The 19,290-nt window shown below is 35.7% G+C and overlaps 1 protein-coding gene across 1 annotated transcript in view; it reads left to right on the forward strand.

Moving 5' to 3' along the window:
- The window catches only part of LMBRD1 (LMBR1 domain containing 1), a 108,669-nt gene that overhangs the window by 48,497 nt on the left and 40,882 nt on the right, over nt 1-19,290 (forward strand). The window contains exons 6-9 of the mRNA XM_081251176.1: nt 1,174-1,262; nt 3,701-3,774; nt 12,848-12,973; nt 17,450-17,602. Of these exons, the coding sequence (XP_081107302.1) occupies nt 1,174-1,262; nt 3,701-3,774; nt 12,848-12,973; nt 17,450-17,602 (442 nt within the window). The remainder of the gene's footprint in view (nt 1-1,173; nt 1,263-3,700; nt 3,775-12,847; nt 12,974-17,449; nt 17,603-19,290) is intronic.

Genomic DNA, 19,290 nt, shown 5'->3' on the forward strand with positions numbered 1-19,290 from the left:
TTTTTGATTTTATAACCAGGGCAGCAAATAATGAGGTCTTTACATTTATTGCTCTATCCCTGTGAGTAATCACTTTTCTTTCTAAAAGTAGTGAGAAGTAAATCTCCAAGACTGAGAAGAATGTAGTAAACTGATGTCAGTACAAATAGTTAGAAATTTAAATAACCTCATGACATGTCTGATGATTCATCTTTTTATAAGAATAAAAAGTATTGGTAGTACCAAGGAGTAAAGGTTTTTGGAATTTTTAAAAATTAGAATAATTACTTTGTTTTACTTGCTTACGTTATCAGGGCAGGTACTTAAATATATTGGTGAACTCATGCAGTATTTCTTTGTCACAAAAACGGATAGATGTTACTGCTTTGCTTACAATTAAAATTAGGTTGGAAAGGAGGTAGTATTAGAGTTACTTCTTACATTCCTGTTTGATTCTCCATATACACAATCTAAGGGATACTGAGCCCTCTACTGTAGTCTCTTGTCTTCTTGCTTCTGAGCTAGATAATAAAGCGCCTTTCTGTCTGTCTGTCTCTCTCTTTCTCTCAGCTGTCGATTGAAAAATAAATAGAAACTACTTACTTTCATTATGTATATTAGGTAGAAAAATAAACAGAAAATACTTACTTTCATTATGTATATTAGGTAGAATCTTGAAGGATACAGAAAAATACTAAGAAGAAAGTAAAAAGCACCCCTGATTCTACAATGAGATATTTACTGCTAATTCTGGTATATTTCCTTTCTGTTCTTTTTTATGCATATAAATATACTGAAATCATTACTTAATGTTCATATTCTGTTCTCCTGATTTAACAAAGGAATTCTTAACCTGTTTTGTGCTGTGGACCTTTTTGACCATCTTGAGCCTATGCCTCCTTCTCAAAATAGTTTTAAATGCAAAAAATAAAATACACAGGATTACAAAGGAAACGGGACTGATTATGCTGAATACAGTAATTAAGCCATTAAAACAAATTTGTGATATGGTAAACACATAGATAAGCAACTTCTCACACCTCTCTCTACTTGGTGCAGATCTGATTTGCTAATTCTTTTGGGGGGAAAGTTGATCTCGGTTTAAAAAATTACTAAAAATTGAGTTTCAGGTCATTTCCTTTTATTTGACCTTTTGTCCTTAAAACCATTAAACAGTTATTTTCTCCTTCATAGTGCTTTTGTTCCATTGAATCCTCCCAGTAACAAAAATTCTACAGAGTGGGAAAAGGTGAAGTTCCTGTTTGAAGAACTTGGAAGTAGTCGTAAGTATTCTTTTAAACAATAAAATCCATAATAATTCACATTTCATGACTCTTGCAACTTTTTTCATAAGTAGTCTATTTTTACACTGTTAAAAATTTAACTTCATAATTCTTTTAACCTGTGGTTAAAAGGGTATTAGACAAATTAGGAACTTTGTGTTACTGAGACTTCTAGCCATCTAGCTAGAAGTCTCTTGACTTCATAAAATTACCATGTTGAAAAGACAATGTAATTTTCAAAGTGTTTTAGCGGTAAAGGTCTTATAATTTCTGTGGTCTTTAATTCACTTAGGATAATACAGAATAATATGTTAAAGAAATGTGCTAGATATATTGGTGTTTATTTTTAATTTTTAACTGAGAGAACCCTATATTGCTATTTGACCATGATTAAGTAATCTTTTTGTGGAATATAAATTACAGAGGTTTTATGTGGATGAAATAATAGTTTATTATAAATTTACCTCACCAAAAGATCTAAGATTTCCTTCTCTTAATCAACATGACCTTGGTTTTTAGAGAGGAACAAAAAAGCAGGTTTAGGAAGTTAGCTTAAGAAAGTTGCTTAATCATTGAAAAATATAGTTGGTGTTAGAAACTGATATCAAATAAGAATGTGTATTTTATTACTGAGAATTTCATGTGCCTTTGAACTATTTTCAAAGAAAGCTAGATAACTTATTTTATAAACATTATGCTGAAAATTCGTATTGCTTTTGTATTTATTCTTTTTATTAGGTACTGTACGTTCCTTGATCAGCACTTTCTCTTTACCCAGATACAATATTAAATGATGGTTAAATTAGGTCTTGGAGTCTTTGCTGTACAGCTTCTTAATTTTCTTGCTTTCCACTTAAGATTTCATCTTGTAAATTGTGGTCCATTAATATCTTGCTGATACCAGCAAGAATACGGATAGCGGGTCTGGCATATACTGATACTGTGTGTCAGGATTCATGTACCTGAGCCTGTTGCTGAGAAATAAATTGCTTCTTTTCCTGCAGTTAACTCCTTCAGGTCTCTTTAGTAACTACTCTTCTGCCCTAAACATTATTCTGTAAGTTTTGATAGTCTTTGAGTGTTAGCATAACTTGAATCAGTGATTATAATAGGTAGCATTACTGTACTTGCTGTAATCTCCTTAGTCTTAACATTTGAAAAACCTCATATCTTAAATACCATATTTTAGAGCACATTTGGCTTATCGCTATTAGTAATATCAACTTTTTGATTAGCCAGATATCTTAGCAGAACACTCCACTTTATCAATTCTAAGATGCATATATTTATACATTTTCATATCTCTGATTTTGTGATGTATTTTATAAGTGGAGGTGCCTTAAAATGGCTATCAGCGAAATGCCAGACCTCTCCTAGTTGTATGAATACTTTCTGTTGATACTTCTAGTAAGACCAAGAAAGTAACAGCACCAATGGTGTTTGATTTAATAAAATGTAGTATTATATGTAGTTAAAAAAAATTAAGGCTTAAAAATTTGTCTTGAATAGTTTCTGAACTTGTTAATAATATGCTGTCTCTAAGTGTTATATTTTAAAACTGAGATGTGAGTTTTAATAGGATGGGTCATTCTGTTATTATTTAATATTGTTACATTAAATTAATTTAAAAATTATATTTGGTTCCACAGTACCTGCATTTAAACTAGATCAATACAGGTCCGATAGAACCTGTATTAAAACTAGAACAATTAGTATTCCTCCAATTTAAGAATATTCAAATTTGCATATTTCATTGTATTATCTGGTATGTTTATTTGAAAGTGTCACTCTCACTACTCACTCATTGGCCTTCCTTTAAAAGGTTTCCTAAATCTAACTTGTTAGCATAGTATTCCTGTTTTGGTATTATGTTTGCATCTATTTTCTGTTTGTTTGCTTCTCCCCGCCCTCACTAAGGGAGCATGCTAGCTCCTTTCAAGTTAAAGAGGGAAGTAAACTCTTTACGATTTTAGTTCTAGGCTAAATTTTAAAAACTTAACTTGAAATTTAAGAACAGAGGAACTGCGAGTTTGAGTGGAGAGGGAAGACAGGGCCAAGGTCAGTGGCATTCCTATCATATTATTTCTTGAGGGCTGCCTTTGAGAAAGGCCAGAGCATTTTTTTGGCCAACTTTTGAGCATCTAGTATTTTGCTGATTTCTTTTTAGGCTCAATAATTAGGCAGTAATTTCCCTCTTTAATTTTAAGAGGTGAAAGAAAGAAAGTCTTAGTCTGAAAGATCTTTAACAAATCCTTTTATGAAGAGCTATTTAAAAACTCCTTTCCACTTGGAGTTAGCACTTCAAGAATGGGGTAATGCATATTGGGTTTATTCCTTTGGAATGTGTGAGAAACCCAATTTTTATATTTCTGTTGATTTGTTGAATATAAACATTTGAATAGTTGCACATTTTTAACAGTGTTTTTCTTCTTTTGCAGATGGTTTAGCTGCCTTGTCATTTTCCATTAGTTCTCTGACCTTGATTGGAATGTTGGCAGCTATAACCTACACAGTAAGTATAATGGTAATAATTGAGTTAAAATTAAAGAATCACTTTATGATGCAATTTTGTTACCTTACTGGTATATTCAATTTAGCTCTGTTTTCCTCTTTAATATCTAGTACTTTCTTCATTTCTCTTGAGAGGAGGGTAGATTTTTAACTACTTGGTCATAATCATTTTATCTGTATTGGTGAAATTTAATATTCAGAAACAAACTTTATAACTTGTGAACCTTGAAGTGGTTATATACTATGCAATAATAGATTTAGTGATTTATAAGCATATTAGAACTCTGAACCATAGATCAGTACCTGTTGTGGATTCAGTAGATTTATCCTATATGGGGATATAGGGCTTTTAAAATCAGATATTTTACATCACTTGATATTTCTCTAGTATAAAGAATCTAGTCTTATACTCTCAGAGACTTTGATTTTTTTTTTTCTGGTCTCTCTGGGAATGGTACGATAATGACTTATAATAGCCTAACAAACTTGTGTGCAGAGTGCTTTTTGAGTTTTTTGCTCAAATTATAGAGGAAAAGCCAGTAAAAATGCTTCTTACTTGCCTCCCAAGGGAGAGTTGTGCAGGAAGCTTTAAGTTATATGGAAACTTTTCAGATTAATGGAGTTTATGTTTAGAGCCTTCTTGATTGATACAAAGATGAAAAATGCTGGTTATAAAGAAAACATATTGGGTATTATTCCAGTGTCTCCCTTTAAACAAAAGAAATGGGCTATTAGTGTGATAGCAGAATCTGGTTTTGTTGCATAATCATTCAAGTGTCATAATGTATAATAAAAGAAGTCTAAAATCATGCATTTTAGTATCTTTCAGGTGCTTGGGTATTCATAGCCATTTTTGCTTTTTTCATGTATTACTATACAAGAAATATATCGGTGGGTAACTATCTTCCCATCTCAGAGAATATATATATTACATGTGAATTGTCTTTTAGGAAACATTCACAAGTTAATAACACATTAGGAGTTAGACCTGGACTCTAATTGCTATTCTGTGACTGATTTGTTATGCTGATCTTGGGTTTGTCTTTTACCCTTCCTGGGTCAGTGTTTTCCCCATTAGATGGGAATAAAAAAATGCCTCTTAGGGATTTTTGAAGGTCAAACGATACTTTTTGTAAAAGTGCTTCGAGAAGTATAGGGAGATGAGGATATAACAGTCAATGAAAGATGAGTCGGGAGAAATGAACAGAAAAAGAGGAAACCAACACGTAAGGTCATCGTCAGGAACCATAAAGGGTCTGCGATTTTACCCCGCTTGTAGCTTGTAGTCTGCTACAGTTCCATGGATGTTGGTCAAAGGTGTAAGACTTCTGGTCAGAGAAGAACTTTCTGTTGCACAGCAATGGCAGCAGCCACGGGAGCGCGTTGTCTTGCGCCTGTTTCCTGAGTCCCGACTCCCATGGGGCGACATGAAGAGCACCCATCGAGACTGTCGCAAAGCTGAGGACCCTCGAGTGTAGGGAAGCTGAGTCTTTATTAACGGACAGGAAACGTGCCTGCTCTAGCTCCAGAGGAATACAGTCTTTGTCTTCCCAGGCTATTTGCTGCACAAACATTCTTGAAAAGATAGTACAGAGAAAAAAAGGGCAGTTAGTGCCTGGCTTGCAAGATGTGCAGAAATCAGAGACCCATGGAGAATTGTCTTCTGATGGCCGGGCCGAGTGGTGGATGCTGTGAAGATGCTCACACAGTGCAGTGTAGGGGACAGACAGTAGTGACAGGTCAGGAGTAGCTTCTCTGACCTTAGAGCAGAGACCTGAGTGAGGTGGAAGGACAGCCAGCCACGAAGGGAGGTGAGTGCAGAAGTCCTGGGGTGAGCACCCTGTGCTGTGCTCAGACAGTTAGCGGGAGGCAAAGCTGGTGTGTGGGAGCTCAGGTAACTGGGGAGGGTGGCAGGCGTGGATGAAGGCATGTTTTATAGCGCCTCATGGACCATGATTAGGATTTTGCATTTCATTCTGACGGAGATTAGAAGCTACTAGAAGGTTCTAAATGGAAAGTAATAGGATCTGACTAACATTTTAACAGTATTACTCTGGTGGGTCTGAATTCACTAAGCTCTGGGGCTGATGAGTGGGAGTGGGAAAAATGTGTGAAATTATTAAAACTCTTTGAAAGAGAGCTTCCCTGTAGGAACGATATTGTAAAGATAAATATTTCAAACTAATATAGTTTATATTCAAATGGAAACTGTGAAACTTATCATTTATGCAATGAAACCAAGTATAATAATCATACTGACTTAGTTCAGATAGCCTTAGAAGAGCTTTACTTTTTCTAGAATGCAGAGGGCTGGGCTGAAGGCCATTGATAAAACAATCAGAGGACCTGATGGCGGGAACCAGAAAGACAGGATGCTGAGTAGGTGGGAGGGGCCACCAAAGGCCTGAGCCCAAGGGGGAGGGTCCAGTGTCATAGGCACCAGGTGAGACTGCCTAGGGGTTACCTACCTAGGAGTTACCGTGTGTGTTTTCTTTAAGTAGCATAAGCAGTACCGTTATGATCCTTGGGGGAGAGGCTTAAATGTGGGTCCCTTTTAAGTCCATGGATCTCTTGAACTACTTTCCCATCTAAAGTGGGAGTAATATTTAATAAGGTTGTGAGGATTTAATTAAGCAATTCATCAAGTCTTGGAATCTGTTGGCCACTCAATCAGTAATCACCAGGCGCTCAAACTTGAATGTTCAGTTTCATGTGGTTCAAGCTACAGATTCCACCACTTTCCTTGCACAGTGAAAGTAAACCAGGTGTTAACAGCAGCTGTGTCATGGTCAGTGAGAATGTGGATTATGAAGAGGTAAGTCAGTCAAAGAGACATTCACAGTCGGGTGGTGGTTACTCTTGGGTGTGTGGATAGACAGATAAACATCATTTAAATAGCACTACAGAATGTGCTCAGAACTGGGTGGAAGAATGTTTTGCTACCAAACCACAGTCTCGCCAGTTTTACTACCTAGGTGGGATAGAGAAGACCCTGGTTAAGGGGGAGCGTGGTATGCATAGCCGAAGACTAGCTATGAGTGTGAGTGTTTATGTAAAATGTGGCTTCTGAGTCCTGACTTTCCCATCTGAAAAATGGGCCAATAATACTTATTCAGACTTTAATAAAAAGTTGTTGAAAATCAACTGTTTATTGGTACGTGGTTTTATTATTGGTAGGTGGCTAATGGTGCTAATTATCATATTTGCTTGTGAAAGCAAAGTTTTCTCCTAAGTAGTTAGGGAAAACTCAAGAATTGGAGCAGAACATGAATGAGGGTATAATAGATAAGCATGGGGAATAGAAGAGGTTTAGTTTTATTATGTACCGAAAGTGGGAAATTAATGCTTAGAGCACTTTGACCCTGAGTACAGGGAACTAATTATTAAAGGTAAGATTATGTCTGTTATTGAATCTGTAGCTATCAGTATTGAAACCGCAGAAGTTTTTGTAATGTATGTGTCAGTTGAATGTGAATTTCTTAGGTATGCGTTGTTGTTTAGTTTAGAAACTAGTTGATTATTTAAATTTTACCAAGATTATATCTACTGTACCACATCTCAAGGAATAGCCAAATAATTGGGCACTCAATTTTAGGAGAAGAATGTCAAATGACATGTTATCTTGCTTGTTGTTTTCAGCTTAAATTGAAAGGGAATCTGCTACTTTTTAAATTAAAAACAAACAAAAAAACCTCTAGACACAAATATTTATGCAGATATTTTAATTTTTTGGTGCCACCAAGTGGGGAAATGTTGAATAGTGCTATTTTCATACAGAATATATCATATGGACCACTGAAGTGCCTATAAAGACAGCGACTACTGAACTTTTTATTATGTACACTTATCAGTAAAAAAATTGAACATGTCTTCCAGGAGTTTATGAATTATATATATATTTATGCTAATAAATATCAGTTTACTATAAATGTAGACTCATGTATTAAAGAAAACTAGAGTGCTAAATTAAGGATTTGAAAATAGAAATAAATAGAGCAGTGGTTCTCAATAATCTTTGAAGACAGAACTCCACTTTAAAAATTAAATTTCTCAGCCTTCTGTGTGATAGTGTGCTTCATTGAGTCTGTGACCTGATTTGTAAGATGCACCTTATGTACCACTGTAAGGAAAAGGCCCTGCCCATGCTCTCTAATCATTTATAGTTTTTGTTTTATATTAATGAGAGAAGTGTTTTAGCCTTACCTACATAAAAAAAAGGCATATCAATCTTCTGCATTCAAGATAAGGAAAATATAAGTGAAATAAGTTGTAAAGGTATTCCTAAAACTTCACATTTGGAATGTGAGTCTTCTGAATCACTTTTTTGAATTGGCTGTTCATGTCCATGTTTCACTCTACAGGGTTGTTTTATGCTATCAAGGGAATTGATGCTAACAGCTTTTCTTGGGTGCTCCATTCTTGTCTCAGGGATTTTCTTTGAAGCTGCTAACACACCTGTTGTGTAAATTTAAGCTGTTTTTGTTGTTGTTTTGTTGTTGTTTCTTCTTTTGCTACCTAAGTAGCAAAGTACAAAATGTCTTCTACTTTGGGCATCTTCCTTTCTTAAACTTATAAAGCCTTTGACTATTGCTTTGCAAGAAAATATAGAATCATGCTCATTGTTCCAGTTAATTTTTGCTTCACTGCTTGCTCCTTTGTTCTGTCTTTCCTTACACATTAACTTTTTGCTTCAATGTCAAATCGTAGTACTATCTTATAAGACATGGTAAGTGGCAGTTAAACTCAAGAGTTGTACCAAGAATGCAGGTAACTCCACTGGAGAAGTAACTATAATGTAACTAGCTATGACCAAATTTGTGAATGTGCAGGTAATGACAATTACATCATGACTTCTGCCTAGCCAGTGTTTGTAAGATGCATCCAAATTTCACTGATGTTAAATGTGAAAAAATATATGTATATTTTAGAATCAATGAATATTTAAAAGGGAAATCTTGATTGAATACATGTTAAGTGAGTTGTTTCCTTAGTCATGACAGCATCCGTGTCCTTGAATAATAGGTGTTATAAGTATACGCAGGACATATATTCAGTTTACAGGCAGTGCTTGGTGCTGACCTTTCTAATCCAAGGCTAATAGGTTGGAAACTCATCCTTCACAGAAGAGAGAGGTGAAGGGAAAAGTGCTGTTCTTATAGGGGCAAGAAGGTATTAGAAATGTTTGTAGTTTGTATATATTCTTTCAAAACATTTGGCTTTTAAAATACAGGTGGTGATTTATTCTTGGAAGTTGAAACAAATAAAATTGGAAGCAATTATGGCTGACCTGGAAGCATTTTAAATATGATCTCTTTATCTTTGTTGATTTTCTGGTAATTCACTAGAGGGCAGTAGTAAGCAATAAAAGTTTTGTGTTTCTGAAAAATGATAGCCTTCATATATTTTTTTCAAAGAAATCTGAGGTTAAATTCAAAAGATTGTTGTTTAAAGATCTTAAAGTTGTCGTGATTAAATATTTTGTATATGGTGTTATGTCAAGTTTATCTTAATCTAAATATTATACTTAAATTTCCTGATAATCATTGAAATTTAAGCATGTAATCCAAAAATAAGCTAAAAGCTAGGTAACCAAAACAATGATTACTTTCTTTTACTTGTTCTCTTCAGACAATTAATAATTCACAAAAAGATGTTGTATTCTGGTACCATGTTACCACAAGGTGTTACCAAGGACATACTTTTATTTTCTAAAATTTTTACTTTAAGCTATTTATTTAAGCTATAGGAATGCAGTTTAACTCTTTGCATAAATGTGTAAATTCCATGTAAGGAAATAAGTTCATGTGAATAAAGGGAACTAAAATTTTTTGTTGTTTGAATATTATTTTCTTAGAGAAGTTATTTTATTAATTGAATACATGTTTGTTCTTGCAATAAAGGTAGGTAAAAGAAGAATTGAGACCTAGAATTGAGCTCTAACCCTAATAGAGCTCTAACCCTTTTGCTCTAATAGAGCAAAAGAATTGAGACCTTACATACCAAACAGTCTACTGCAGTTATTACTAGTCTGGCTGAGAAATCTATATTGTTATGAACTTTCCACATGATTCTGATTAGCTAAGTTTGGCAGATCTAGTGATAAAACAGACATGCAGACAAATAATGTTAATGTCCAATGTCCTGTACTATAATTGAGTTATAAGCAAGGCACATTTACAAATCAAGGAAGGTTTCTCAGGTGCGGTGTAATTAAGCTGAGACCTGAAGGGCACTGGACTGGGCTAATGAGGTAGGGTGAGACATGGGTGTTCCAGATGAGGCACTGCATGTACACAGGTGTGGATGCGGAAACTGCAGTGACTGAGGAGCAGTGAACCATTTAGAGGCATGAGGTTGGGTGGTAGGGATCAGGTCACGAAGGGCTTCGTAGGCCAGGATTAGATAGTGGCGTCTATTCACAAGACTAGTAATTGTACCTCTCATTGGAAAAAAAAAAAATTGTAAAGTGACATTTTGAAACAGTCATTCATGAAATTCTGATACATACAGAAAGAGGTGAACAGAGTAGTGTGGCTCTGGCTAAAGCAGCAGCAGCAGACCGACCGACTCTCCCTGACTCCCTGCCTTCTTGTCTCCTGTGTGGTCCTGATGGCCCTGACGCAGAATCCTGGGGACTCTCACCAGAGCACTTGGTCCTGGGGAATCTCCATGGATGCTAATCAGAGGAATGACATAATCTGACATGAGGGTTAGAGCAAGATCGCTTTGGAAACAGTGTAAAGGATGGATTTGTAGAAAGTGAGACCAGCAGACCAGTGAGGAGAATTTAGATGACCTTGTCTTTGACAGTAAACTCTAAGTAGTGGCCACGTTTTTAGTACTGACTGGAGTACAGATTCCTTGGGAAATAATTGGGCTGTCCAAAAAGTTCGTTCAGGTTTTTCCATAACATCGTATGGAAAAACGCAAACGAACTTTTTGGCCAACCCAATAGTATTGAGTTCTGAGGTTAGTATATTTAGAGACCCAGATCCATCAAGCAGAATAGCAAAATTTGGGGTAAAATAAGCCTAGTTCGGAGGTGGTTGGAAAGACAGGAAAATATACTTGGGCATAAACTGGGTTTAGCAAAATAATGTTGCCTCGGCAGTTGGTTGTAAAAAGCAACGTGGACTTGTGGTAAAATGATATGTGAGTGTGGAGAGTTGGTGAATAATCATCATGTAATACTGTATACTCATCAGAGTCTTAAAGTGCTGTGTTACTTTTTTTTCATTACCGTTTAAAAGGTGTGGAACTACTAGAACAACAGATAGGTCAGAGTGGTAATAGGGATAGGACACTCCTACAAGGGAAGGGTAACATCTCTGGGACACCTTGGCTTCCATATGCTTTTTTCTTTACATTTTCAGTATTTTGAGGATATAAAATTTACTGTTAAAAAAATAAACCTGATTAAGTTTTTCCTTTTTATATTTTACCAAGGTCATAAGTTAGATAAGAATTTAGCTAGTTAGAAGAAAATTATTCTACTCTGTCCAAATTATATTTTCTTCTAATACAAATAGAACCTTTCCCCAACCTCTCCTTGTTGTTTTTGTTTTCGAATGATGGGGAAATCATGAGAACATTAACTTATGTTTTAACAATATTTAAAATGCAAGATTTTAAGTATCTCTCCTTTAGAAAATGCAAGGATTTGCATATTGGGTAATAATTTCAGCTAGTTAATTATCTAAATACAACATGCTATATAGAGTGAGTTGATACTACCTGATAGAACTGGTTGATATCTGGGATTTCCTTTTAATCATGTTGTTTGTTCCTATTCCCCCTTAAAAAACAACTGATGTGTCAGAATTTATGCTTCCCTATATGAATTGTGGTTTAATCAATATTTAATCAATGTCTAAAGGAGACTCAGTGAGAATACTGGAGTGATTAAAATCGACACTAAACATATTTGGAGATCATCCTGGGAGTTGACAGCCAGGTAGCAGAGAGCATGAGAGAAAATATGCAGGATTACTCAGGATATTTTAGAGTTTGGGGTTAAGCCTAAGAGGTAGCGTTTATCACTTCTGCCCACATTCATTGCTTGAACTCAATCTCATGGCCCTACCTAACTTCAGGGAGGCTGGCTGAAGTAGGTTGGCTGTGTTCTCAGGAAGAAAATGGAAAGATTTAAATACATGATATTGTATCTACTTTAGAGCCCATTGCTGCAACCAAGAGGTGATAGTTGTCAGTTTTGCTTCTAGGATTTAAGGTCATTAACGATTTGGAATAATGGTCACATGGCAATTGCCATTAAGTGTTTTTAATAGTTACAATAAGATTTCACATTCGGGACTGGCTAATATAGAATTGGGTAGTATAAAATAATATGTTTATTTTTAATGCCGATTAATATTTTAAAATTTCTTGTAAGAATTATATTTACAGTACTTAGTGAAAAGACTATAAATATTTAGAACTTACAAATAAACGACATACAGATCATTGGTATGCTAATCAAATAACATGTATATTAAAATACTTACATTTTACTAAGGGTTTACTATATACACTTGGGTAAAATTGGTTTTTTCCTTAGAAAATAATTTTATAAATTGTTTCTACTGATTCATACTATCTTAACCCCTGGTTAGCCTGAAATTGTGAGTTATTACTTTGATAAAGTATTATATTTACATTAATTTTATAACTTGTCCTTTGAAAAATAGATATTACCTATTCTAGGAATAGTATTACAGACATAACTCTATGTAACTGAATATGAAATAAACAGAATTATGAGGCAATATAACCACGATTCACTCCCATATACCCTGTTCTTCGGTGACTGTCCCCTTCACAACTGCTTACTCATTTTGTTATTACTTAAAAGGACATTTTTTACCCGAAAATTCTGTATAATATGTTTAAAATAGTATTACTAGGGAATTCTGTGGTGGTTCAGTGGATAGGACTTGGCGCTCCCACTGCCAGGGGACCAGGTTTGATCCCTGGTTGGGGAACTGAGACCCCGCAAGCCTCATGGCGCAGCCAAAAAATAAAGAAATAAAATAAAATAGTATTACTAAAACGTGTTTTACTTTTGTTTCTTTCAGGCCTATGGCATGTCGGCCTTGCCTTTAAATCTGATAAAAGGCACTAGAAACACTGCTTATGAACGTCTAGAAAACACTGAAGACATCGAAGAAGTGGAGCAGCACATCCAAATGATTAAATCAAAGGTGAGTTGATATTTTATTGTAATCAGGGAGCATAAAAGTACTTTGTCTTTGAGCTGCTCTGTGTTGTGACTTAGACATTGGTAAGCCCATATTTTGACATTGTTTGAGTTTTTGTTCAACGTATCTTTAAAGAACCATAGTTTTAAAAAATTGTCTTCTGTGAAATGTAAGACACTGACAGTATGAGAATTTTTATCAGTGTTCTAACAGCTAAAACACAAAAGTTCTACTTAGGTATGATGAAGACCTTGCTAGTTCCCAGGTATGCTGATTCCGTGTGTAATATCAGATTTCACTGTATCACTTATGTTAAAGTTTTATGTACTAGTTGAATAAGATAAGATTACGTGTAACCACTTGCCAATTAAATGTACTTCTAAAAACAAAATAAACTTTTTCTTCCTCTGTCACCTTCAAGTACCAGATAAATCTTATTTATAGAACATAGGAAAAAATGGAAAGTTTTCTGAATTATTCTATTAAATTATCATAATCCTGAGACAGAAACCAGATGGTAATAACACACCAAAAAGAAAACTGTTTACTGGGCTCTCTTATGAAAGTACAGGCAAATAATTTAATATAAATAAAAATGTTAGCAATTCAAAAACTATGCTATAATAAGAGAATATTTCATAATTATAAGATTAGGTTTATCCCAGGAAGGTGAGGATGATATGTTAGAAAATAAAGTAGTTTAATATATTGAGAATAAATGAGAAACATAAACATCTTAATAGATGCCAAAGAGTATTTGGTAAGAGTCAATTTGTAGTTAACGATGTTTAGAGAAAATTCTTACCAAATTGGAAGAAAAGAAGTTGTTTAGCAAAGGAGGCCTACCGTGAGCATCGTACCTAATGAAAGAAACGTTCTCACTAAAGGCACATATACGACAGGGATGTTCATATCCTATTCCTAGTCAGATAGAAAAGAACGTAGGGGTAACTGTGGAAGGGAGAGGAGAGAAAAGGGGAAGTAACTTCTGTTATTTGCAGATAGCCTCTACCAAGAAAATCTAAAAGAACCAACTGGCAAGTTAATAGACCTAAGAAGAGTTCATCAAGGTGTCCAGATACAAATGTACAAGATCATTCACCAGGTGGAGGATGTAATAGAAAATGACCTTATTTCCAATAACTGTGAACTATAGAATAATAAGAAATGTCAGAATCTTTCTGGTGGAAATTACAAACTTTATTGAAATACATAATAGAAGACTGAAATAAATGGAGAACTTCATCCGTTCCTACTTGGGAAGATTCAATATTGTAGAGATGACAGTTTTCATACGTTTAGGTGGAAATTCAATACAGTCTATAAAAGATAAAAAATGAAATCTTTATAAACCTCCTACCATATACTAAACAAATTCAGAATTTAAATCCAATATAACAGTTACAAAACGTTAGGAGAAAGTGAAAATCAAATTTTATTTTGGTATGTAGAAGACCTTTCTAAATAAGACTCAGAACTCGAGTGCAAATTGAGCAACTGGTGAGCTTTAAATTTTTATGTTTTTAAATTTATGTACCAAAAAAGTGGCACCAAAAAGGAATATAAAGAACCAAAAATAATTTGAGAGGAAATAATCTGCAATATAGCTGATATATACTGAGCATCTTTAAGTCAAGAAGAAAAAAAGACAAGAAATACATAGAAATAATGAACAAAAGACCTAAAGAGACAGTTTACTGAAGGAGAAATTAAACTCTTCAGTGAAATTATGAAGTGATGCTTCAGCTCATTAGTAATGAGTAGGTTGATTAAGATCCCAGTTTGTGTGGGACCTGAGGAGTTTTCCAGAACATGGGGGGGGCTTTTATTGCCTAAACCAGATGGCTGGTAATTAGAGTGACTCAGTATTTTTTTTATCCTTTAGAAGTCTTTAAAATTTTTACCTTCATCAGGGGTTGATAAGAATTTGGGGATAGGAATACTGTTTGAGGGAATATAAAATATACAGCTTTTTAAAGAAAACTGAATGTTGTCACATGCACCTGTACACACAAACGTACAAACAACATACCTTTTAATAATTAAATTTTAATGCGACAGATGCCTAGGAGCCTATCTTACTGGATTGTATGTATGTGCTTGTACCCAGGTGAATAAGGATATTCATGTCCCTGCCCCCTCAAAAAAGAAAATAATCTAAATGTTCAAAAATAAGGTATTTGTTAAATGAAAATATCATGGTATAATGTGCTGTGCAATGATGAAAAGGAATGAGGTAGATTTATATAGCTTAGAGAACATATCTTATGAAATTAAGTTAGACTTTCTCAGTTTAAATTCTGGCTCTCCTGATTATGCAGGTAATATCTGTGGGCCTTATTTTCCTCATCTAATAAATGAATAAAATGCTGTTATCAACCTCAGAGTTTTATTCGGAAGATTTAAGGAGAATAAGGCACAGGAAATGTTACCTATTACGTAAAACAAAAACCATAAGTATGTTTACGCAGAGGGACACATGTAGACACATAGATACACATGGTCTCTGTGACGGCGATAACCACAGAAGGGGGGTGGTCGTTGGGGACCATGGGAAGAGCAGCTTTCACGTTTTCCTGTTTTTCCAACAAAGGATATTGTTTATATGCTGTGTAACTTCATTTCTTTCTTTCCAAATGAAATAATTGGTTGACTGCTGGGTGTCTCTCCTGGTGTCTGTCGGACCACAGTTCTTCTTACGCTGGTTTAGACAGTTGGTACAGCGCCTCCATTCATCCCACTGATGCTTCAGCAAATGGGCAGATAATTTGAGTGTGTTTTCAGTGGACCCTTAAATCAGCTTACTAAAAAATTGTTTTCCTGAAATAGGGAACGCCAGCAGTGAAATAAATCTGCCTTGTTGGTATCCTTTTGATATAAGAATAGCAGTTTTGAGAAAAATTGTGTAGTTAAGATATAAAGTACCACACACTTGAAGTATCGTGGCCTGGATCTGTCTTCTGGAGGGAGGTATCTTATTCCTCTGTTTTTCAGAAACAAAAGCTTGCTTTTTGAGGGATACAATTTGATAATAACCAGTGTGCCTAAAGCAGTGAAGATAGTTAAATAATAATAATAGTCCCATGTATGCAAAGTATGGTCTCTGGACCAGGAGCATCAGCATCTCCTGGGAATTTGGCAGAAATGCAAATTCAGGGCCCCACCTGAGACCTAACTAAGTCATGTTCTCTCGGGGTAGGATCTAGAAACCTGCATTGAACGGACTGTCCTATTGATTGTTATGCATGTGAAGTTTGGGAAGCAACAGGATCAGGAACAGAACATGGCAGTGGCGTAGTGTAGAGAGGTCGCTGTGACCCTGACATCCCCTTATGAAAGGGTATCCGGGCTGTTTGCGTGTGTCCCTTATTCCACATTAATGCTGCTCTGGGCTGTGCCGCAGAGCACACTGGCTGGCGTGTCCCTCACCATCCTATTTAAACCTTGATAGGGATTTTTAACACTCTAATTATCTAACGCTTTTACAGTTTAAAAACGTCCCGGGCATTCCCTGGCAGTCCAGTAGTTAGGACTCAACACTTTCACTGCTGAGGGCCTGGGGGTTCAATCCCTGGTTGGGAAACTAAGATCCCACAAGCTGCATGGCCTGGCCAAAAACTTGAAAAAAAAAATGTTGTCCCATGTAAATATTTTCTTGGTCCTTCCAATAAAAGCAAACAAACTTATATTTCACCTTTTTAGTATTTAGCAGTTGTCTTGTTATTGTGGTTTATTACTGTACCGAGTTGAAGACACTTATGGGCAGGGGGGAGTTCGAGTGGGAAAGTGTCACTCAGACGCCACAGAAAGGTACTGCTCATGGTTACGGTAAATATCATATGAAAATAGATGAGAATTATCTGTCAGATAGGCCAGCCGAAGAAAACATGACTCATTTGCCAATGTAAATGGAGATAAGAAAGTGCTGGCTCTTAGCAATTGTTATAAAAACCTGTGCACACCACATACTAGTACTGCATCACTCTGCTGGTGCAGGGACTGAGAAGCATCAGCTCAGATACACTGTAACACAATCACTTGACCAAAAGGAGAGAGAGCGTAGGACCAGATATGTTAAGATAAGGGATAGGATGAGGAATTTGGAGATGAAGGAGAATAATTGAGCAAAGAACATAAAGTGCCTCATAAAAAGGGTGTTTTTAAAAATATTTATCTGTCTCCACATGACTTTACCGTATACGGTATTTGGAAAATAGGGATCGAGAGGAAGTTCAGCATTAAATGTACACACATTCACATCACATTTTGACACTGATCTGGGTTCAGAGATGTGTATCGTCACATAGAAAGTTGTTGGGTTCTTTCTTTCTTTTTTTTTTTTTCCAATTTGTAAATTTGCCAAAGGAGTCAAATCGAACCTAAAAAAGTTTGTGTTGCCTGATCTGCTAAATCTGATGGGTACTTTATAAAGACCTTAATGGTAAAAAATACTGTTTTATTTTGTTCTGTTATTTGCAGAGCAAAGATGGTCGACCTTTGCCAGCAAGGGATAAACGTGCCTTAAAACAACTTGAAGAAAAGTTACGAACACTTAGGAAGAGAGAGAGGCACTTAGATGTCATTGAAAATAGCTGGTGGACTAAATTCTGTGCTGCTCTGCGTCCCCTGAAGGTAAGTGGAGTTTTACAAAATTATGTTGTCACTCTTCCAAGTTTCTGTAGTACCTCTCAGAGGGGTTGAGTTCTCCTCGTGAGGCATTGCAGCGTGGAACTTAAGAGCATGGGTTTCGCAGTTAAAATAATCTGGTTTTAAATCACAGCTCTGATATTTGGTAGTTTGGGCCAGGTACGTAACCTCTCTGAGCTTCATTTACTCACGTGTAATGTAAGTATTATAGCAGAGGCTTGGGGGAATTTAAATTAAAATATAGGTAAGTAATGTGGTATTCTCCTGGTTTTACAAGGTTGTACTTTTCTGTGGGAGATCTGGGACCCATATTACACCTTTCTCAGATAGGCAGATTTCAATATTCAGATTGAAAATTTCAATAGAATTTGCTTCATTGTGAGGTGGTATGTTTCTGAAAGTATGTAAAAAGGTATTATTTAAAATGGAAAACCATTAATTTCCCTTTTTTTTTTTTTTTGAAACCATCATTAGCTAGCCTTAAAATCTTCAGACTGTGGTCTTCCTCTTATAATTCAAAAGGAAGTGAGGAAATGCACTGACTGCTTCCCCTAAAAAGCTTCTCTTTTGAAAGACTTCTTCAAAAACATACCATAATCAGTTAGATCTACTGTGTATCACTTTTAAACCTTTCTTAAGACTTACCTCAGTCCCTTTTCCCAAGGTGACCAACTTTATTAAGTGTGCAGATTGATTTCGCCAGATGTAGGTATGTAGGTATAGAAGATCTACATCACTACAGAAAGCTACTTTACGTCTTCCCCTGTGCCACTGAGCTCAGGCTCCAGCCACCCACTGATGGCCTTCTGTCACTGAGGTTTACTTTTATTTGTTCTGTGGAGTCATGGCATATATAGGCTTTTGTCTGGCTTCTTTGGCTCAGCACAGTGCTTTTGAGGTATCATCCACGTTACTGCATTTCTTTTCAGTGGTTCATTTTGTTGTCTTGCTAAGTCGTGTTCCAGTGTGTCTGTATCACAGTTTGTTTATCCACTCACCTGTTAGTGGGGATTCGACTTGTTTCCAGCGTGAGGCTATGATGATTAATGCTGATATGAACGTTGTGTACAAAACTTTGTGTAGACAGCTACACATTCATTCATTTTTTTCGAGTAAATGCCTAGGAGTAGAATTTCTGGGTCTAATGTTTAATACACATTTCACTTTATAATAAGTGAAGTATTTTTCAAAGTGGTTGCACCATTCTGCATTCCCACAGCAGCATGAGATTTCCAGTTGCTTCACATCCTTGTCAACTCATATTGTAACTGTTTGTGATAGTTGTTCTAATGGGTGTGTAATCTTATCTCATGGTTTTGATTTGCATTTCCCTGGTGACTAATGATATTAAGCATCTTTTTTGTATTCTTATTGGCCTTTTGTTTATGTTTTCTCAAAGGCCTGTTTAAATCTTTGGCCACTTTTAAAGTTAGGTTTTTGCTTTATGAGTGAGTTATGAGACTTCTTTGTATATTCTGAATCAAGTACTTTGTCAAATTTGTGTATTTTTTTTGGTTTTTCTTTTTTTTGTTGTTGTTGTTTTTTTGTTTTTTTTTTGCGGTACGTGGGCCTCTCACTGTTGTGGCCTCTCCCGTTGCAGAGCACAGGCTCCGGACGCGCAGGCTCAGCGGCCATGGCTCACGGGCCCAGCAGCTCCGCGGCATGTGGGATCT

Source organism: Mesoplodon bidens (genome assembly GCF_964165515.1).
Source record: "Mesoplodon bidens genome assembly, chromosome: 12".
Taxonomy (NCBI): domain Eukaryota; kingdom Metazoa; phylum Chordata; class Mammalia; order Artiodactyla; family Ziphiidae; genus Mesoplodon; species Mesoplodon bidens.